The sequence below is a fragment of the Hyposmocoma kahamanoa genome, unplaced genomic scaffold, assembly GCF_003589595.1.
Source record: "Hyposmocoma kahamanoa isolate Upper Pololo Valley unplaced genomic scaffold, ASM358959v1 93, whole genome shotgun sequence".
In the NCBI taxonomy this organism is placed as follows: domain Eukaryota; kingdom Metazoa; phylum Arthropoda; class Insecta; order Lepidoptera; family Cosmopterigidae; genus Hyposmocoma; species Hyposmocoma kahamanoa.
Window position 1 is genome coordinate 6,053,096 of NW_020654810.1, and position 23,219 is coordinate 6,076,314.

Consider the following 23,219-nt stretch of genomic DNA (forward strand, 5'->3'; position numbering starts at 1 on the left):
AAATTAAGTTGGCGTAGTGTTCATTGGAGGTATCGATTATTCTGTTGTAGTTAATTATTTTCAATAATTAAGTTACATTAAGTACTAACTAATTTTCTAATCTAAAACTGTCTGCTAAATAATATTACTATCTGTAGCCGCCAGACCCCTAGACTCAAGTAGAAATGTAAAGGATTTCGTCAAGCTCGTAAAATTAAAAACGATTTAAGTTGACTGTAATATATTGGCAATAGGTCACTGGTTTACAGGAGTCGTGCCATTAATCGGTAAATAGTGGTATTTTATTATGAAAGTACAATTCAAAAGTGAACGGCCTTTTTGACATTTGTTAGTTCGTAGAAAAGTTAGTTAAATATGTGGTACGGGATATTATAACATGTTTGTGGTGTTAGTTGATTGGTTCAAAATAGAACCCCCGGTCTACGTAATGTGACGAGCGTTTAGTTACTACTACGAAAGTTATATTAAATTTTATTACAAAAATTATCAAGAACCATGGTTGATCCATGGATCAGCACGTTTGCACGGACTACATCCGGTTCTCTGTCCTTACAGAGAACTGCACTAGCTTTCTAGTGCATTAGGTAAGCCGCCCCGGACGCACGTACAGCACCCTCCCTATTTTCCAGATAGGTACCGGTGCTGTAGGCACGCTCATTTCCCTCGCGCTCCGCACGACTAACGGTTGCCACCGTTGAGCCGCCGACTCTAAGTCAACTAACAAATCTCCTCATTGGTGGCGGAGTTGTAAGGGAAATAGACAGTAGTACATATAACAAATAGTACAGAGCACGTTAACTGTGGCTAAGGTCCGGCGAATGACGTATTTGAGGGCTGCATGATTTTTAATTTTAATTAAATTTTTTATTCTCCTTGTCATTACAGAAGAAGAAATGGATTCTTTTGGATGGAGCGTTCACATTGCAGATGAGGGCAAAGTTATAGTTGGTGGACCCGCAATGGCTAATGGTACGTCTCTATTTTGCTCGGTGTCTTATTTTATGGAAAGTAAAGTAGTAAAGAGTACTATACTTTTCAAATATGTTTAATGTCATATGTCTTAACTTTTCAGGCCGAGCTATGTTTTATAAGACGCTCGACAATCCCGCACTGATCAAAATAACGCTAAAGGACTCTCAGTTTAATTTTGGTAAGCTGAATTATTGTAAGATTCTGAATCCACACCCAGGCCCGCAGCGCCCATTGCGCGATGACACGCTAAACTGGCACGCTCTTCGATTTTTCGGTGTCGTTACAATACAAAATAACCGATATTAAGTGAAGAAATAGATTTCTCACAGATGGCGCTACGGCAAAAAAGTATTTAAAAACCAAAAATAAAGAGCGGCAACAAGTACATAGAAAACTTCGTAAGCTCCGCTATTTCGTTCCGATTCCGTTTTCCGTTTTCGTTTCGTTCGGAAGACGTTGGTTCGAATCCAGCTGGATTGAATGAATTTTTTCTTAGGGATCTTTGTATTAATAACATACTAATGGAGTAATTTCACAAAAATATATGAATATCATGGTGGTCCAATATAGTGTCATTCATTAAACATTTTTTTTAAATTTAAAAATTATAATCGATATTAGCTTATATTTGCGGCTCCATCTACCATCACCAGCCACACCTCAAGTTCACATAAACGGTACTAGATAGTAATAGTAGCCTTGCCGCTAGATGGCGTTGCTTTGTAAGTAGTATCGGTGACGAATATGTTACTAATTAATATCGATCGACGAATAGTGACCATAACAATTGTAAAATGACGACACGGCTTAGTTAAGAGAAAGGGTTGATTTAATTGTCTATGTAAAAGGTGCACTGTCTTTAGTTTATGATTATTTTTCAGTTGGTTTTTTTTAAACAAACCGTTACCCTGCTGGACTGCATCTCAATTAACTCACTCATATAATACTTATTATCCAGTGTTAACACATTAATGGCTCGTTCTAACTCGGTGCTAACACCATCTACCGGAGACTTGCTGAACTATTTATATTTTATAGTTTTACTTTTCAATAAATCAGTTAAAACTACATTTCTTTTCTTTTTTTCCAACACGAAATTGTATACATTTATCCTTTTTAAGTCTAACCTACCTACTGCAATCCCTTTAACGGGTTTATACGTAGGTGGGTACAGTCACCGCACAGTATTATAAGCGCATTCCTTTTGAAAAACGAAAATAAACATTAAACTAAAAAAGAAATAATGTTAAACAAGAGACACTGTAGACTGTTACTACTACTAAATCATAATATTTTAAATTTTTATTACCTTAATTAATTTTTGTATGTATTAACAACAATAACCAATAATATTAGTACATGTCAAGTTCTTTCATTAAACAGTACTAGAGTATTGTTTGATGAAAAATGCCTTCAACCTGTTTTTACATATTAAAATTTTCTGTATAAGGTATTTAGGTAATGTGTTCTGCGTATCCGGGAGCATGTAACCCCTTGTTCTGTCTATATACATTTTTATATTTCGGCAAATTGTAAGTCGGTAAATACGATAAACTACGCAAATTAGAAGGTCTCCTTTTTTTGACATAAACAGCGATTTTAATTGGCTCTATTCATAGTGTCCTTAACTCTTTTATAATGTTCGTTTCTTTTTCACAGGTTACAGTATTACGTCAGGACGCTTCAAAGCTGATAATAATGCTATATACGCAATAAGTAGTCCGTACGGAACTGATGGAATAGGAGTGGTTAGTACAGATGTTTATTGACTTGATATTTTATTTCCCTGCTGCCTATGCTTTTGCTACTGCACAGATGTAAAGCCGGGTATTCATTAGCGAGCTGTAACTGTAACTGACAGACGCAGTTACAAAGACCCAGTGTGTACGCGTTCCACTTGCGTGGCAAGCTCGCGAACCATGTACACACTATGATTTTTAGTAACAAAACATGCAACGGGTAACCGGTGTAAATGGGTAACGGGTAACTGTACAGTTCACTAGTGAGTACCCAGCTTAAGCTACATTAGTTCAAACATTAGACCCGCAGTGTCATTTATTTTGGTTGTCATTTTTTTTATATATTTATTTTACAGAAGTCTGCCTCTTGGCAAACTGGCAACAGTTTGTTGGCGAGCACGCTCTTAGACAATTATAGATCTACTTAATGATTCACTAAGTACCTAGCAGTGAGAAGTTACTTCTTATGTCGGTCAGACTTACTTAGGAAATAAAACAACAATAACAGTTACAAAAATATATTTAAAACATCAAGTTCTTCTTTACAGCAACAAAATATTTTTTTTCAAACTCTCTCTTCTTTTTTTTTCATATCGGAATTTTTTATGTTTATTGCATTGACTTACAAATAAATGGACGATGGGTCTAATACAAAAACCACGAAAAAAATGTCCCAAGTCAACCTATTCGAAATTTAAATTGTTATGTCATCGCAGTATCGCGCTGTCCGTAGAACAAATGAAGACTAAAACGGAGTGTCGCGCTCTGTATACGATTTTAGCGCCTTACAAGTGCGGACACTTTTTAGCGCGGACCCGACGTCCATATAATTGTAAGTCAATGGTTTATTGCATGTATATTATTTCGTGCAAAAAGTTCCGACATCGTCCGTTGCGGATTCGTATAATGTAACTGGTCGTAAATGGGGCAATACTTGCAATAAAGCTTCCTGTGAAAATGTTCGTCCAGGGATGTACTGCCACCTTACCTACTTCTGCCGCCAAACAGTAATGTGAGCATTACTGCGTGCCGGTTTTGTAGGGTGAGGGTGCTGGTGAAATTACATTTTCAACGGACTGACAGACGAGTACACCACTCGCCTGTAATGGGACTTGTCAACTTATGTCTCAGGTGGTGAAAATGTATTGTAGATTTGGTAATATTGTTATTATACTAATAATTTAAAATGTTAGAATCACTTACTATTTTTTACTGATTCTAGACATTTCTAGACTGTTCTAGACATTTTCTAGAACAGCGTCTGTGAATTTCGACGTCGAACAATAAAATATGTCAATATCTTTCGAAATGTCATTCTATCTCATCATGATAATATCTAATTTTGTTTTTAACTAAAACAATTTTCCGACTGCATCAATGCTATAATTATTAAAACAAAGATTCGAACCTTTCGATTAGGCCGGACTCGAACCGACGTCTCCTAGTAAACCGTGGCAGGCGCTATGCCAATTAAGACACGGAACGAATTTTTATATGTGCTTGTTGTCGGATCGTTGTTTTTCGTTTTTTAAACGATCTTTGTATCAATAATTATAGCAAATAGTGGAGTAATTTAAAAAGAAAATAATATTATGATGCTGGAACATCCTGACATTCAATAAAAACTTAATTGCAGGTAATGTTCTTCGACAGTAAAGGAAAACCAATTCGCAATTTTAAGAGTATAAAACATAACAAGGTAGGAGCTTTATTCGGAGCGGCATTATGTAGTGCCAAGTTAGAAGCCACCCGTGACGCTCTCCTGGTGGGTGCACCGGTTTCCACGGTTGACAGATCTGGATCTTACGACGTCGGTGCTGTTTATGTGTATACTTTCAGAATACAGAATGAAAGTAGTATATCTGTAAGTATTACAATTTGCTTGACACTTTTGGAAGTCTAGAAAATTGCTTTATTCGACATGCAAAATAATTATAACATTTTTTATAAAAAAACCGACTTAAAAAGTTTGTATCTTCGCTTTCGCTGTATTGGTTACGGCGATCTCCTCAACGATAACTAAAACGCAAATGGCAGTCCTTGTCCAAACGAATCATATGAGCCCATCATCATAATAGAATAGAACAGAATAGAATAGACATTTATTGCAACGCCACAATACATAGATTAGACTAGGCGTAAGCTTGGCTTCCACCCCTATGTTGTGGATATTCCAAAGATTCACACGAAGCGTTACGCTTCCACATTTATATGGCGAACGGCTATGGAGTGGAATTCCCTGCCTGCAGACTAATTCCCTGAACGTTATAACTTGGACCTTTTCAAGACGAGAGTGAATAGGCATTATTTAGTTGTGCATGCTCCATCGTCGACCTCATCGTCACTTTCTATCAGGTGAGATGGAAAAAAAAAGATATAAAAAAATATTGATAACAGAGACAAGCAAAATAAAATTAAAAAATGAATAAACAAAACAAAAAAATACTATAAAACAAAAAAGTACATAAATTAACACAAAACTAACAAGAAACAAAATATACAGAGTATAAATTTTGTACTGTCATGTGTGCGGTTGTGGCGTACGCAAAAGGACTTCATTCAGCTTATGTCATAGTCATAATTCACTGTGGCGCTGGTTTTCAATGAGCCCTGGAGTCGAGATGAGCAACGAACGTGTGTGTCGCGAAATAAAAGAACTTAAAATACAAAGTAACCGCTATACACTGTTCGTCCTTCGAGGAGTTCGTCTCATCTGTATGCCATTTCCATCAGCAGATCAGCTCTAGGTTACCATAGCAAAATTATATTTTCATTGAAGTTACATATGTACCAAATGAATTGAAATCAGTTGAGAGTCTGACACACACACACACACACACACACTCACACATACTTACACAAACTAACATATAGGTTAATTTATTTTTAGTCTATAAAGTTAAAAGTAAATGTATTAACTTACATTTTTGGTAGTTGTAACACCAGTTTAGAGATTAAAGTAGTTTCTTTCTTATTGTTTAAATAACATAAGAGCAATGTATGCGTATTAATATTATAGAAGAGCTGTGTTTCCTGACACAGGCCCTATCAAGACTTAAAGAAAACATTAGTTTCTGGATTATGTCATGTAAAATGAACAAATAAACCATTTTATTTGTTTATTACATGAAATGGCTTTGGTTGTCAGTGAAAGTGTCGAATCGATTATTTCGGAAAATGCCATTTGTCATCAATTCCGACGATGTTTTCCTTTACAGTATTTGTTATTATATTGTTATTTGTGTATGTATTTGTTGACTGAAGAAAAAGGTTTACGATCACTGCTTCTTTGTTTACATTTTTTGTAATTCTGAAGAAAACGAAGTGTGCGATCTAATCCGCTGTTCCATAAAAAATAATCAGAGCAAGATGCATAGGTGTTGGTGAACATTGTGGCTTTTTTTGTAAAAGCAAGAAATGAACAAAAATGTATCAACGCCATCTAGCGGCGTGTGGCAGAACATTATGTTCCGACAAAAAATGTTTTTTGTATTCGCGTTTAAAACGCATTTTATGTAACTTCATACCACATTTCGCTGTTAATAAAACCATTTGACTGGTCAACGTTCTTCTGTATTCCTAGCACGAATGGACTATATGCCCACATATTTCTGTTATCATTTTCAGAAGATACTAGAAGCAAGCGAAAGGAGAGTACTGAAGGGCTACAAAAATGGCGGCTACTTCGGCAGCGCAATTGCCAGTGTAGGGGATTTGACCGGTGACAATTTTGATGGTACGTACGAGTCTTTTAATAGCTTCCTTCATCACACTAACTCAAATCAAAAGATGATGCGTAATCCTGCCAGTATTATAGTAGAAACTGAGCCATGCGCAAGAAAATCATAAATTTAGAACAGATATTTCGCAAAAAATTCTAACCTAGAAATATCCTGCCCTGTATCGGCAAAATACATACAAAAAACCATACAGTCGAATTAAGAACCTCCTCCTTTTATGAAGTCGGTTAAAAACGAAAATATTATAAGCATTTTTATAATTCCCGGGAGATATAGTCTTATTAAAACGTATAAAATTTCATGTACCTTAAATTATACCAGAAATCGCGATCGCAGCACCATACGAAAACGAAGGTCGCGGAGTAGTTTATCTGTACTCTGGCGGTGAGCTACTGAAGGAACTGACGGAAGTACCCTGGCTTCAGAGGCTCGAGGGAGATACTCCGGATGAGTACTTTGGCCTCAGTCTCTCTCCGTTACAGGACTATGACGAAAATGGATGCAATGGTGAGTTATGCAAAAATAAGAGTTTTAAGTACTTACGAGTCGATACTATCTCAGCTCGAATGAAAATTTTGACCTACTAGCCTTAGAATAATAACGCATAGAATGATAGTTTCATATCAAACGAACTGTCACAAGTGAGGCAAAAATCAAATTCATGTAGGCTAGTTTTAGTAGTAGGTTCATTTTCGGTTTTAGTGAATATTTATATAAAAATACAAGTTGAAACGCGTTACTTCCTTGTGGAATGTGATGTTAGTATCTATTTTATGTTTGTCTGACGTATTTTTACACTCTTTCGTAATTTTTAGCTAAAATTCTTGATCTGTTCGCGGTGCAAGTTGACCTTGAGCACTGAAGGCCCGCCCGCTCGTGTAGGCCCTTTTGGCGCGCTTCAATTTGCCTCACTTAGCGTGTGCGGATTAGGTTTCTATGCGTTATTATTCTAAACTACTAGCACTGTTCTTTTTGCTTAGGCCGAACGACAGGGACACTGGCTTTATTTCAGAATTTATTTTTTTACAAACGAAATTACAGCCATTTCAAAAATGTATATCGTTATGCTATAGGTGTTCTGTTTAATTCAGTTGATGTTCAAGAAAACATTAGTGTATGTAAAGTACGCATTGAACACAGCTGTTTTCTTGTGGTTTTTTTCTATCTTGTAATTTTTTAGGAATAGTAATTTCACACTGTATCAGTAATCAGTGTATATTCTCAATTTTACTACATATTTCTCCAAAGTGATTGAATCGACACTTTCACTGTTATGCGAAATCAACCAACACCATTTGAGTTTGTATAGACTCTTAAGAATTTTAATTATATCTTTACCAATTATGAATTGATTTACAGAACTTGCAATTGGTTCACCTGGTAATAACAGGGTAACCCTTCTAAGGTGTATGGCGTCAGTCGCGATCGAAATTGAAGCCGAAATTCCTGATTTGACGGTACTTTATATATTATCTATTAACTAAAAATAGCTTTTACGAGTAGTTTCCCACGTCAGAGATGTAAAGAGTATCTGAATGACTAATCCATGATGCTGTGTATATGCTCTATTCTACTCTTGTTACCTTAGAGTATGGAAAAAAATGTTACGCACATTTGGTTGACACCTCATTTGATTTGTCTGTTTGAATTAATGTCTGATAATATTTTGACTAGTGCCACTACCACGAGTTTACGGTTTTGGTATTCGCTAGCGACCGCATAGGATATTTGACAATGATATATCGTCGGGTATAATGCGTAACTAGCATTCGATTATGAATCTCCATTTCGAATCAAATGCGCGTAAATGTCGTGGCAACCAAATTAGCGTGATTTACGGGAATCTATTATTATCAGTCGGTAGACGACATAAATAAATACTTACTGTGCAAAAATGGAAGTCGTAGCCATTGAAATAACATAGTAATAACGTTAAATCCCTCTCCTGTGAAATTTGGTTTGGAGCAGATACGCGCTTTTTACCAATACTACATATGCGGATTTGCACTGTAATATAGTACGTATATTGCATAAATTGCACACGTAAACACATGGTAGGTGATCTATCAACAAAATCGACGCGTTACCACCTTAAGTAGTATTTGCGCGTAAGCAATGGTGGTCAGTAGAGGTCACCTTTGCTTTTTTTTTGTTTTATCAATCAATGGCGTTTTGAGATCTGATTAGATCATATTTTCATTATAAATAAAAGGTTTTCACAAAAAGCAGCCTACCACATCGACAACAACGACGAAAATCGTCATTTCAGTTTTATTTTAAGAGTAATATAAAACTCATTAAAGTTTTATTTTTCCACAGGCGCAAACACAAGAGGTGCTTACAAAGAACACTTCTTTTATGTTCAAAACCTGCCTTAAAGTGATTCGATCAGAAAAACCCAATATTATAGAAAGCAGTGAGTACTTATTTCTTTTTTAATACACTTACTGCAAGAATAGCTAGTAGCTGCTGTAGTCACGAAAAATAATATCACCCACCTGTAGAACGTAACATGTAACTTTTGGAGTTACTTATTGTACGTGATTATGAATGAAATGATAGGCGTAAAGACGCTAGATAGTAATCGATTTATTTTAAATTTTTTTTTTAATTTAAAATTTGTTAACCAATATGTATTTAATCTGTTTTTTTTTCGTGGGCAAATCCTCCTAGGATAGCTCTCCGCCGCGGGAGCAGCTTGTATGTAGCGGGGAGGTACTTGTACCGATAAAAACCCCAACATAGCTTCTCAAGTGCTCTAGTAGGAGGGATCCAGGATCGACTTTGCGCACCGGAACCCCCCAGCACCTAAGAGGAGCTACGTCCTCCCCCTCCCCTCCTCACTACGAAGCGGGCCACACCGCTCCGTCGTCCTCCTCGCGCCTGTCAAACTTATTCGATCGCCCGCAGCCGCGAATGGATCGGCCCTCTTCCGATCACGTTCAGCGACCTCCTTCTGGAGCATCACCGCTTCACAAAAGGAGACCACTGCCTATATATATTTAATCTAATTTGAGATCGCTCGAGCTTCACTGTCTATTGAATACGTAGTCATCGTCATTCTATTTAAGAGCCAGACTGTTGTCGGTTTAGCCTCCTCCACTCCTCACGATTCATAAACCAGCTCCTCGACCTTTTTGTAGCTGCTCACTTCGATCTTCTTCTTTATTTATTCACTATACGCCATTCTTGGTGTTCCTCTCTTTCTTTTCCCTTTTATCTTTCCCAGAACTATCAGTGTCACAAATTCGTCATTACGTAACAAACAAAGGGGGAAAATGTTTTAATGAATGAAAAACGGAGTCAGTTGTAATAATAGATAGCACAATTCCTCAATTTGTAGAAATAATGCCGAAAAAATAGTACCAATAATAAATTAAGGTTAGGTCTAGTCGTGGTTTAGTCGGTCTATCACTACGTTAAGAAAGTGACAAGTTGTTTCATGAGGCCTTCGAAACTGTGTTTTATTGATAAATGGGTACGCCGAGATCGTATAAACAAAGAATTTTACGTACGTGTGCCAACCAAGGCCGCGCTTTTGGTATTGTTGGGAAAACAGCATTAAATATGTAAAATAATATGTAAATATGTAAATGGTATACAAGTGTGACTTTAGTATACGTATAACTTGCGTTAACGGTGAAGTAAAACATTGTGATTAAACTTACCGGCCGTAGGAGCTTCTTGTGAAAGAGTTTATCCAGGGAAGTACTGTCATCATATCTATTTCTGCCGCTAAGCAGTAATGTGAGCATTACTATATTTCGATTTGTGTTGGTGCTGGTAAAATTACAGACACATGGGACTTGTCAAATTATGTCCCAGGGTGACGGGCGCAATGACGGTGCCCCATAGGTCGTACGATTTAAAACTCTTGTGGCGCTACAACTGCTATGAACACAGGTGTTGCTTACCACCAGATGCACAAGTTCTTCGTCCCTATACTTGATATCATAAAACAAAAGGTTAATTACTCTTTCGAAAAATATTTTATCTTGTTTTCAGCTATTTTAGTCAATGTTACGTTAAATCATCCTCATGTTAGAATGAGAAACGAATCCGTCGACACTGCAATATACACTTTTGATGTTAATCTGAGAACTCGACCATCTGAAGACAAATACTGCAACAATATTTTTGTTTCTGTTCCTTCTGTAAGTAGTATCATTAACATTACAAGGTTCCAAAAAAGACGTTTGGAATTCTAAGCAAAACGTCTCATGCTGCCGAGCATGATATGTTTTGCTTAGCAATATTTCAGAGCCAGTGACCTCATATCTTTGTCTCTTCACCTCTAAGTTAATTTGCGATTGACCGCGATCAAGTAAATACATGAATTTCGTAAAGCATAAAGTTTCATGAGCATAGGTGTGGTACTGTAGATTTGACTATAGGTACTACCCTTATTGACTAAGTGAATCTAATGATTAATTGATTACACTGAAGGTAGAGATCCGAGTTTAGTGACCCCGACCAAGCATTATCGGCAGTAACATCCTGACACCGTTGATTGCTTTGTTTAAATACTCTGTTGTACATTTTGCCTGATACCAGCGCTTTGTCGTGGAACGGGAGAATACTGTCAGTAATATTTAAATTTACTTTTTTTAACCTTGCATCTAAATAATTATTAATTATAAGTTTCTTCCCACGGTATGATTTCTTTTTGTTTTCCCAATATTTCGGAACTGAAACACGCTCCATGATCACGGGTTGTCTGGTCAGTGGCAGACAGACATATCTGTCTACCCTCTTTCGTTGTGTGGTTTGTCGGAAAGCAGTCAGTGACGCCACAAGAAATCAAGATTAAGGTCGTCGTCGATAGCGAAAGAGTTGGCAGATATGTCTATTTTAAAGGCGTCATCTACAATTAGCCAGTCAACCCATGACCATAAAGATATTAAAACAAATCATACCGTCATAAGGAACCAGTAGCAGTAGAGCTCCTTATGAAAGAGTTCGTCCAGGGTAGTACTGCCACCTTCCCAATTTCTGCCACCAAGCACGACTTGTTCGTCCCGTCATTTGATGTTATAAAAAAAATCTGTGATTAATGATTCCATTTAGTATAAATATGAAAGTCTTAAAAATCTATTAGGATCTCATTTGTGCTTTAGGCACTGTAGAAGTATGATCAAAATTTACTTTAAAATACAACGTAATTTTACTTCAGGAAGGGGATTACGATAAACCAATAGAATTCCACATATCGGCCAAGCTGTTGCAAGACCCTTTTAACAGAACGACGTTCAATCCAAGACTAGTGGTTTTGGATAAGAAAAAGAGTCGGTCGCAAGTCAATGTCAGCAAAATGTTCAATTATGCATCTGCGCTGAACTATACTGTTTTTACTAGTTTAAGGTAAGTATTTTCAAAAACATACGGAAGGTGTATCTATTCTTGTGACAAGACTCTCCTGGACCTAACCTATTTTTTCCGCAAAGAAGTCCTGTTGTTTTAGGAAGGTTGCTGCTGTTTATTGAAGGATTGAGAGAAACAACTTAAGCACAGGAGACTACAGATCTCATGTTTCAAGGCCAGCAACGCATCAGCAATATATGGAAAATCCATAATGTCGGAATTTTTTTAGGCTACGGTTACCACTTTTCATTAAGTGGATCGTTAGACTTTTTGCCGGTGTGAATGCCATGAAAAACTAAGCTTAGATAATGAAATTCGCTCATGGTTTTCTATATTCTTCCGTTCGTACTATTCGTACCGCAATAGGTGTCCCGCAAGCATCTTCGTTGTCTAACCTGGCTTACTCTATCCTCCTAAATGACCTGCCTGATGCTATAGAGCAGGCAGAAATTTTATGTATGCAGATGATGTAGCAGCAGTTATTACTGAACCGAGTCTAGACCGTTAGAACGGCAGTTCAACTCTGTTGCATATAACCTGACAGGCTGGTTTCGGAGCAACGGATTGATACTAAATCTTACAAAGACGCAATTCATGAGTTTCGACCTTTCTGGTAGGCCCCGCCGACCACTTATACTCAGCGTAGACGGTGTGCGTATAGAGCAAGTGCAGATGGTATCTTTCCTTGGTTTCCAAGTAGATCAAGCATTGACTTAAGAGCAACACATTGACCATCAATGTGAAAACTTGCGAAAGCATGCTTTGCTCTAAGTCGTCTCTCTGCGACACTTACAAAAGCTAGAGTTCGTGCATGCTATTTTGCCTCCGTACAATCGGTACTAGAATATGGCATAGAATTTTGGGGAAATGCGGTGGATTGGGAGCGTGTTTTCCGGCTACAGAGACGTGCAATACGGGCCGTGGTGCGTATTTCTAATGATGAGTGCATACGGTCGTACTTTACGTCTTTAAGGATACTGACGCTTCCCTGTCTGCTGATACTCCAGATAGCCATGTGTGCACGTAATCACTTGTATCAGTTCGCACAGAGATGCGACAATGAGCGGTACACACTGCGATACGAAAGCCGCCTCCGCGGCGATCTTCGCCGACTGGAGGAGGCGACTCGGACCATTCATGCAATGAGCCATCGTGTATACAATCACCTACCTGACGATGTCACTAGCGCCCCGAGCACGTGTTCCTTTCACTTTAGGTTTAAAATATGGCTAATCCAGCGCTCTTTTTTAATTTATCGGATTTTTTTTATTTTAAATAATATTATTATATTGTATGTAGGTTACTATTTTTCTTAAAGATCAGTTTATAATGCAATTCAATATATTTACTTAACATTCTCATTGACATTTAAGCTACTAAATTAACATATAATGGAAATTAGGAATGTGGGTTAGCGTAGCGAGAGGCACATTTCAATGAGAAACGAGGATTATATTCATAAATAAAACTTTACTACGTGTATTCAATTTGAAAGTTTTGTCCAAACAACAGTACAACAACCTTCTATTATTTATACAATTCTAAATATAACCTGAACCAGCCTGCTACAGTACTTACGTAATGAGGTAATTTATTTTTGTTCGCATTTCGCAGCCAGGATTATCTAATTGGATCAACGGACAAAGAAACGGTAAATATCACAGTAACAAACAATGGCAACACGGCGTACAAGCCAAGCTTGCGCGTGCATCTTTCAGGAGTCGGTGTTTATGAAAAATCAAGTACATGTCAGGCACCTGACGGCCATATGATGGTGTGCTCACTGCCCGATGTGATAAAGAGGGGTGGAAATTGGGTAAGAGAAGATTTCATTAACACGTCATAATATCACCCACAGTTTTGCAAATAAACCGTAATGTTAGAAGTCAGACAGCTGCTGTTATCTATCCTAAAGAGACTATTGAACATAGTCCTGGCCTAAAGCGATTATATTCCCATCTGGTCCCCAAAACTGATCCACCGCCAATTTAAAATTGCAACTGATCCCCTCTATATTTTATATTTAAAATTTATAGAAAAAGAAGTTTTGAAGTCAAATATTCATTTATTGAGGAATTATGATCAAATGTTACAATTATCACAGACAATATTTTTTTTGTGACAGGTCATTAATATTGGTATATTGCTAATCACAAACATAAATCAGTCTTGAGCAATATTTAAAATCTAGTTTAATGTTATGATTATCACATAAAATGATATACATTTTCTTCATGAGATAGATACATTTTCTTCATGAGATAGATACATTTTCCTGTTGGCTGTACCACAGTACCTACCAAAAATAAACTTGGAAGTACCAGGTTATCAGGTGGGAATAAAATATTAATATTTATTCTTGATCCACTGCATTGGGGATCCGATGGGAATAGAAAATAATTTAAAATAAAACGGATACCCCAGGGGATCGGTTTTGGGTGATCATATGGAAATAAGCCCCTAAAGCAAATTGACACACACTTTTTATTCTAATTCAAATTTTAAATTCAGAAATGTATTTACACTCAACAAATTTCAACTACAATTTAACGACTATGTAATTCTAGACGATGAAATTCATTATCGAACCTTATAAAATTAACTCTTACTATTGGCTCCTACAGTATAGATATCAATAATGTTTCAAGTCGCCTTTATTACATCTGTGTTGTTTACAAATATGCTTAAATACTTACAAAAACTTTCAACAAAGTCATTAAAACTAGCACTAATAATATTATTTTGATAACACACAAATAAATTACACACGTAAACAATTTTGTAAGAAAAAATATATTCAGCTTGTATATAATCCAGGTTATATCTTCTAAATTCTACCAACATATAACCAGGTCCAACCATGTGACTCAATGTAGTATGTTCATATTATATTGTGATTTTTGGGAATAGCTTTTAATTTTTTTATTCTTAGTGTCTCCAGATGAATTCAGTTTAGCTAACTTATATGTTTTTCAGACTGTAGACATAACATTAAACGTGACGATGCTCACTACCGATAGCAAATCAATAACATTGGAAGTTGAGTTGTTCAACCATGGCGTCAAAGTCAGCAACAGTACCTACATGATTATCAATTTGAGACATGACTCCATCATAAAACTCACAGGGTAAATTAATAGCTGACTTGGAAAGAGCTTTACGTAAAAATTCTACATCTATATTGCTGATTAGGGATGCCGCGGATGTGGGCTATGATAACATTTACAGATGCGGATGCGGATGCGAATGTTTTCAAATCTGCAAATGCGGATGTGTGAAAAAATAGGGTTTCTTTTTTCAAAACATTTATTATGAAAAAAACTTGATCCACAACTGCCGATCAAGTCTGTTGATCATTGAATTAGAAAAGACGTAGATGGAATAGTACATTTATTAATATTGAAAGTTTCTGATGGGCAAATTACACTTTTAAATAACAATTTTGCAGCTTTTAGCGACTAGGTAGTCTATTTTTAAGTAGAACGTAAAACCCGCGCTACTAAAAAGCTGTTCACTTTGGGTTATCTTGAGTGAAAAAGTTTCAAATAACACTTTTTAACGGTAACAGCATCGTTTATACTTGAAATTACTAATGAAAATGAATAAGCTGTGACGAAAATCAATTTAAATTCAAACAATATGTTCCCAACTACCATGCGCTTACTCAAATCAACGTAAACTCAATAACTATTTATTTGTTTAGAAAACAAACAGGTCGTTGCCTATCACTCGTTGCCGAATCTTATCCTGCAAAATATTCGCATCCGCAAAAACTCACTTAATTTTGGTGAAATTACATGCACATGAGACTTGTCAACTTATGTCTCAGGGTGACGGGCTTAGTGGCAGTGCCCCTGCGGTCATTACTGTTTAAAGCTCTGAGTGGCACTGTTATGAACAGGTGTGTCGCTTGCCACCAGGCCCACGAGTTGTTCGGCCCGTCACTTGATATTATGAAAACTTTACATCGATTTTTGCGGCTATTGGATGCAGATATTTAAAAATATGCGCATCCGCATTTGCAGACGTTTGCGGCATCCCTATTATTGATATCATTTATATTTATGAAACCTTCTTCATTTCTTAAATATGGATAATGCAGTAGCATTCGTCTTTTTTTCAAATAATCAACAGTGTTTCTTCGTATTTCTATTTATTCTCCAATTTTGTTACATTCCATTTCAGATCAGAGTCAAATTTTAGTATAGATAAAGAACAATTCATCAAATCTGGAAAGTCCAACATACAGCACGATTATGCGGTAAACCTTTTTATAAATTTAGCATTTACGACTTTTGTATATAAGGATTATCTGTAGTCAATGGTTTCTTATAGTGGTATGATTTTTTATGCTTCTCCCGATATTTCAGTGTGGTATACAATAGATATTTTTTATGACAACTCTAAATAATTATATCGTATTGGCAATTTCCGAATCATGCCACGTTTAATTTCTCTCTTTAACTTTTAAAATTTCTCACTCTAGTTGAATACAGTGGCTTCCAATTAAACGACTTACTACTCTGACGACCTTAAAATCGCAGCAAACCTTGCCAGACTCTATGTCAACTATGCCACGGAACGAACCAACGGACCTCACGAATTTTTCTATGTATTTGTGGCAGATCCTTGCTTTTTTGGTTTTTAATGACTTTTTGCCTAAGCGCCATCTGTGAGAAAACTATGAAAGTTTTTTCTTTCTCAGGGAGGTACCTTTACAGGTGTCCGCCGCTGACTAGAGTCTTCACCTTAATAATTGTAATCAAGTTTTATTCAATGCGTTGTTTCACCACCATAATATTAAATTTTTGTGTTGGCTGGTTCGTTCCGTGGCTTAGTTGACATAGCGTCTGGCACCGTTTGCTGGGAGACGTGTTGGTTCGAATCCAACCCGATCGAAATGATTTTTTTCTAAGTGATTGATCTTTGTTTAATAATTATAACAAACTAGTGGAGTAACTTCACAAAATATAACTGAATGTCATGGTTGTGAAACATCCTGGCATCCAATAAAATCTTAACTTATACTTTAAAATCGGCAGATTCTCTAAATGCATTTTGTTTACATGGTTTCTTCGCACTGTTACTTGGCGAAGCTTGCAAATTTCAGTCTCGCCATTTTGAAAACCAAAACCACCGCGTTACCTTTATTATGGCGCATTTACACCAAGCCGTCAGGCGTTCTTCGTTTGCCCGTCGAAGGCAGCAAGCTGCCTGGTGTAAACAGGGAGATGTCTGACGACGGCAGTTTGCAGCCGAAACCGGACGAAGCGACTAGGTACGTCGCCTTCGGCAAGGCGAAGTAGTCTGCCGAAGGTCGGCAGACGGCCCGGTGTAAATGCGCCATTATTTGATAGACCTTGCTTTTATACCGATAGAACCGCTAAGAATATCGTTGTAATTGAGATACTAATACGATATTGTTTTCAGATTATAAACTTAGGTTCCAACAGACAGAACTTAATATGTGTGGTCACTCTACAACCGGACACAATAACTTTGGTTAGTACCAAGTTAAAGCAGTAACAGTGCCTGTAATTGTTGTATTTCTTAATAATTAGTTTTATCATAAGTAAATCTCCACAGGTGTCTATTGGAGATCAAGAATGTATCATAATGGTAGATACGGCAGAGTGCATAATAACATGGCTTCGGAAGAATGAGCAAATAATCGTAAATGTTGTTATAGATGTTCCCCCTAAATCACCATTAATAAGTAAGTGCCTTTGTGAAACATATTATTTTTAAATTATATTTTCATTAAAAACTTGTTACGAATAAACAGGTAGGTTTGCATAATACGAATATATTCCTTCTAGAAGTTGCTTTTTATTCGTATTTTACGTTTATCGATATTATTTATTATGAATATTGAAATGTTTTTTTTTTTTTCAGATAAAATCGTGGATGGCAAGAGTAACATAACTACAAGCCTCTCTCTTTATTATGATAATACAAAGAAATCTGTAAGGTAAGAATAATATATGGACCGGTCAAAGTCCATTGATTCATATGGACTCAAATGTGGAAAACAAGAATATTACACCGACAACATTTTACTCATAAAGACCATGGCCCACCAAAGTATAAAAACCCACGGCGTGCAGAAATGATATATTTCCGGATTAATAGAAAAATGGCAACAAATACAATGATGTATTGATTATAGAACAAGAAAAATGTATATTTGTATAAAAAATGTATGTTAGTGCAAAATATTTGTGTGTTTTGTATGTATTGTTGATCACCCAGGTAACCATTTCGGTTTAATCCGTCTTATTTCTACTACAACTAAATTTGTGTGATAATTTGGAATTTCGGATATAATCGATAGAGTTACAAGAATTGAAGAGGATGTGGGTTATAATATATTTTTCTGTATCTAATGGAGCAATAAACATTTTTGACGTAACTTCATCTATGCCATTCTTCCATGAGGGGTTCCATTTATTTTGACAGAATGTCTGACACGAACCTAATTAGGATTTTCACACAAATTTTAAATTAATATCAAATCTTTTTTGCCCCGTTACATCCGTCCATTTTCAGTATTTTTTTTTTCTCTTAAAATATACAATTGATATCAAGTAATTTAAATAAGGGTAGTTCTAATCACGATGGAAGTATTTTTACAAAATTCTGACTCATAATTTTTTTCTATTTTTTAGTTCGTAAACTGGCGTTGCATATTTGTAAAGACGTTCGTAATGTATTATTAAGAGGGACAGTAAAAAAAAACAAAAATATACGAATTATGGCGATTTAAAAAAAGTTATCAGTGGGGTGATAAAATAGTTGGGGATAGTGAAATATGAGTTTTTATAGGAAAAAATCTGATTATTGAAGTATATCTATTCAACAATTATTAAGATATATTTCCACAAAAAATTGTTAGATTAATTTAACCTTGGACATCGCAACCCAATAATTACAATTGTAGCTTTCACATCGCCCTCTTATCTATTGGCACAGTCAAGGCCATCAGCGGCCAACTGCAAAATGTTCTTCACAAAAAAAAGCATTGTAGACTATATTAGGGCCTCTGTGCACCACCTAACTTGCTTCCGGGTAAGTTTCCACTTGTGGGACAGTCGTAGGCTGTATCATCGCAGAGCATATTAATCTTGTAATGCTGTACAGTGTACACGTTGTATCCATAATAAATGCCTTGTGTTGTTGTCTGTGCCTACCTCGCCCCGCTTTATAGCACTACAATCTTTCCTGATCCCGATTTTAAATGTAACTCAATTTTGATAAAAATGTTAGTTGTTCCGTTCCGAGGGTTTTTCATAGCTCAATTAAGCATATTTTGTTACAGCTTAACTACATCCGTGACTCTAATAAGCATTGCGGTACCAACATGGATCATCATAGTTGCAGTTCTGGTCGCTCTTCTGGTTATTGTTGTACTAGCATGGGCTCTACATGAAGTAAGTTACTTTTCGATCTCTCTATCTCTCTCTTTTGGTTATATAATCCAAAAACATTTCAGCAAAAATCAGTTAGCAGGTCTTGATAGCGGTTCTCTTAAGGTACTCCCAGTAAGTTTGTATAAACCATATTTGACACTGGAAAGGCAAAACGCCTAACGTGCATTTGGAAAATATTACAGCAGGGCTAAAAAGGCCGCATTTCCAGGATAACTTGACAATTATTCATATTATGAATTTTCAAACACAACAAAAAACGCAATTCATCTTTTTTTTTAATAATATCAAGTGATGGAACGAACAAGTCGTGCGCCTGATGGTAAGCTACACGCCTCTCCATAACAGTTGCAGTGCCACTCAGAGCTTTAAATCGCAAAGATTTAAGGGGCACTGACACTGCGCCCGTCACCCCGAGACATAAGTTGACAAGTCTCATGTGCCTGTAATTTCACCAGCACCCGTATCCTTCAAAAACGAGAGACAGTAATGCTGACATTGCTGTTTGGCGGCAGAAATAGGTACGGTGGCAGTATTTCCCTGGACGAACTCTTACACAAGAAACTCTACTGCTGCTATAAAATGTAGCCTCATATATAGAAAAATATGGAGACCTCCACAGAACACTGTCAAATAGATAAATTGCGTTATATGAATTGATAGAAAGTCATAATATGAATTGTTAGATAGTCATAATATGAATTGACAATTAATCATATTATGATTCTGCCAATACGGTCTTTTTAGCCCTGCAGGAGAACGATTTAAAGTACTTTCTTTTTAGAAAATAAAATTATAACTCTGATTTTATTAAATTGTTATATGTAAAACTAGAAAGTTTCAGCTTTTCCTTGTAACGAATAAAATTGAAGTTACGATTTATTTTTCTTTAAAAAAAATACTTTAAATAGCTCTCATAACATTTTCCAAATGCATGTTAGACGTTTTACCTTTCCAGCGTCAATATAGTATGTCTTTTTTCTTCTTCTTCTTTTTGCTTACTGGCGCTACCCTTTAGATTTCGCCAGTATCGAGTTTTCCGCTTAGTAATTTTAAGGGCTTCTGTAGACTCTGCTATACAATGAGTATTGTGAGAGCACAATGTGATATAAAAAACTGTCTTTTTTAAAGACGGAGTAAAATGACATTTGCAGGGTTGCCAATTTTCATAAAATGTTAAATAGTCATGTAGTTGTTGTCGACAGTTTTATAGATAGATTGTGAAAGAAGGTAACATTTTGCCAAAAAGTCTGAATTGTCAATGTTACTACGTTCTAATGATTACTACTTGCGTTATAGCCTTTTTTATTCCTACTTGACCATTGGCCTACTAGTCTCGAAATAAATTTTTATTCATATACATTTTAATAATAACTGCCTCTGTGGCCGAACGGTTACCATGCCGGACTGCCACGCAGAGGTCCCAGGTTCGATTCCCGGGCCGGGAGAAGTATTTGTATGGCCTACATTTATTTCTCTCGTGAGTTTGGGTGTAATTTGTAGTTGTCTATGTGTGTGTCCATGGCACCCGCGACACATTGTTTCCCTAGTGCGGGGCTATGTTGAGTGTGTGCGTTATTATTATTATTAATAAGGGCAGGCAGCGAATTTTATTATCTATATTGAATTAAAATGAAAAACTTTGAAATATGTCTCTGCTTTGAATTTTTAATAGATATAATTCTAAATGTAGTACATGTATGAACTTACAAAAATTGACAATCCAAATTAACTTGAGCCCAATAGCTAAACGAATAATTAATTGGTCGATGGTGATTCAAATGATACAAGTTCTGCTTTTTATTGCATAAGGTTAGCTAACATTCAGTCGATAGAATCACTAGTTGCTTGAAAGCGGGCAACACTTTTGCGCAATGAACTATCATTTTACTCCGTCTTCAAAAAAGACACAGTATAAGCATTGACTTACAATTATATGGACGTCGGGTCCGCGCTAAAAAGTGTCCGCACTTGTAAGGCGCTAAAATCGTATACAGAGCGCCAAACTCCGCTTTAGTCTTCATTTGTTCGACTGACAGCGCGATACTGCGATGACATTACAATTTAAATTACGAATAGGTTGACTTGGGACATTTTTGTCGTGGTTTTTGTATTAGACCCGTCGTTCATTTATTTGTAAGTCAATGAGTATAAGTAATTAATAGATTCAGGCGTTACTTTGCGGAAGTAAATTGTTAACCATGTTAATAAAAATGGAAGTAAATTAATTTGCTACCCCGCGAACCCAGTGAAGGTTAAATCGTGCAAAATAGCTGCGCTTGTGTTGAATATTTTTTCATGCAGTTAATTATCTCACCCTCTCTCCGCATAAAATTAATAAAATAAATAACATAAGCGCAACTACAGTCAAAAGCCACCACCAAAAATACACTCGACACTTGTTTCGCCTCTTCACGAGGCATCTTCAGGGGCTGTTGACTGCTCGACATTCGGTCGAAGAGACCATCGGCCTCTTTTTAACAAATTAATTTACTTCCATTTTTATTAGACAGACTTTATAGCTTTATCTTTAACAATCAAAATTAACTCAGAGTACTCACCATTCGAAAGAAACCTTATTAAAAATGTTAACCTCTGCGTGAGAGGCGATAGGTGAAACCACGGCTGTTGAAAATAAAATATAAGTACACACTCAACACACTCAACACACACTAGGGAAACCCAGTGTTGCGGGTGCCATGGACACACACATAGACAACCACAAATTACACCCAAACTCACGAGAGAAATAAATGTAGGCTATACAAATATTTCTCCCGGCCCGGGAATCGAACCTGGGACCTCTGCGTGGCAGCCCGGCATTGAAACCGTTCGGCCACAGAGGAGTTTAAGTATAAGAAAATAAAATATATATAAATACAGGAGTTCAGGAAGCGATCCTCGACACGTTGTTTAAAGAAATCTAGAGAAGGGAATCGACTGTAGGGGACATAAAAATATAAGTTAATTAATTAAACTTAAAAAAACACAGTATCCTAATACAAGTACAAAAATATATTATATGATTTCAGTGCGGTTGCTTGAGAAGAAAGAACAAAGAAGAATTAAAGAAACTAAAACAGGACATTAAAAGACAAACTACGGTAAAATATCGTGCTTAACATAAACCCTTTCTTATTTGTGATATTTTTGTTAATAACTTGTCTTTTTTAACACAGAGACGATCAATACGCCTGCGCGAGAGTATGATCGAAGTAATAGCCAATCAACAAGCGACAGATGACCAAAAACCGCTCGTTGGTCTCTCGGACGATAAAAAAACAGCGAGCTGTGAGGAACTCGACTTAAGACTAAATCTTTCTGTAAATGAGATAAATGAAGAAATCGCTAAACTTGAGGCGGAAAAGAATTGCAACGAAACAAACGCGTCAAACGATCAGTTAACAAAGCCCGGTGACGCTAAAAACAGGAAGGACGTTAAGCGGTTACTAGGCCCAAAAGTTATTTTTTGATTTGTTACTTAGACTTAAAGTTGACTTAGACTTTCTTGCTCATTCTTCTTAGGAGAATCTGCCCTACGAAAGAGCAGTAGAGTTTAATCAGTATGACGTTTTCAAGTGTAATTTACTTACCTATGAAAAAAAAGTTATTTCACTTTGACTCTAACTAATCATTATTTAATTTTTTTATGTATTCAATATGTGTTTTGAATAAATTATTCTTTTTTTTAATCATTTTTAAAAGATACTTTGATATTGTACTTAATATTGAATGCAACGAATATTATAATTTTTTACTACTATGATATTTGTTTATTTTTGTGAAATTACTCTACCGAGATTGTTATAATTATTCATACAAAGATCGGACTCAAAGGAAAAATCCTACGATCTGACAGAACAAACTATATCTGTCTTACGGATTTCTCTTCCTTTCTCTATGCTTTTGTTACTTATTCTTAATCGCTTCCTCAATGCTGAGGATCGTGACTCCACTTCATCCTGCCAACCGAACAGGTA

At 36.3% G+C, this 23,219-nt stretch overlaps 1 protein-coding gene across 1 annotated transcript in view; it reads left to right on the top strand.

Annotated features, from left to right (window-relative positions):
• LOC113237259 (integrin alpha-PS3-like) overlaps window positions 1-22,976 on the top strand; it is a 47,768-nt gene extending 24,792 nt beyond the window's left edge. Inside the window, exons 6-24 of the mRNA XM_026473646.1 lie at window positions 886-969; window positions 1,073-1,150; window positions 2,632-2,720; window positions 4,348-4,575; window positions 6,339-6,447; window positions 6,773-6,958; window positions 7,811-7,908; window positions 8,771-8,867; window positions 10,457-10,605; window positions 11,625-11,812; window positions 13,427-13,628; window positions 14,789-14,940; window positions 15,998-16,073; window positions 17,243-17,314; window positions 17,399-17,528; window positions 17,708-17,783; window positions 19,131-19,242; window positions 22,272-22,343; window positions 22,419-22,976. Coding sequence (XP_026329431.1) covers window positions 886-969; window positions 1,073-1,150; window positions 2,632-2,720; window positions 4,348-4,575; window positions 6,339-6,447; window positions 6,773-6,958; window positions 7,811-7,908; window positions 8,771-8,867; window positions 10,457-10,605; window positions 11,625-11,812; window positions 13,427-13,628; window positions 14,789-14,940; window positions 15,998-16,073; window positions 17,243-17,314; window positions 17,399-17,528; window positions 17,708-17,783; window positions 19,131-19,242; window positions 22,272-22,343; window positions 22,419-22,712 — 2,492 coding nt within the window. The 3' untranslated portion in view covers window positions 22,713-22,976. The remainder of the gene's footprint in view (window positions 1-885; window positions 970-1,072; window positions 1,151-2,631; window positions 2,721-4,347; window positions 4,576-6,338; window positions 6,448-6,772; window positions 6,959-7,810; window positions 7,909-8,770; window positions 8,868-10,456; window positions 10,606-11,624; window positions 11,813-13,426; window positions 13,629-14,788; window positions 14,941-15,997; window positions 16,074-17,242; window positions 17,315-17,398; window positions 17,529-17,707; window positions 17,784-19,130; window positions 19,243-22,271; window positions 22,344-22,418) is intronic.
• The last annotated feature ends 243 nt before the right edge of the window (window positions 22,977-23,219 follow it).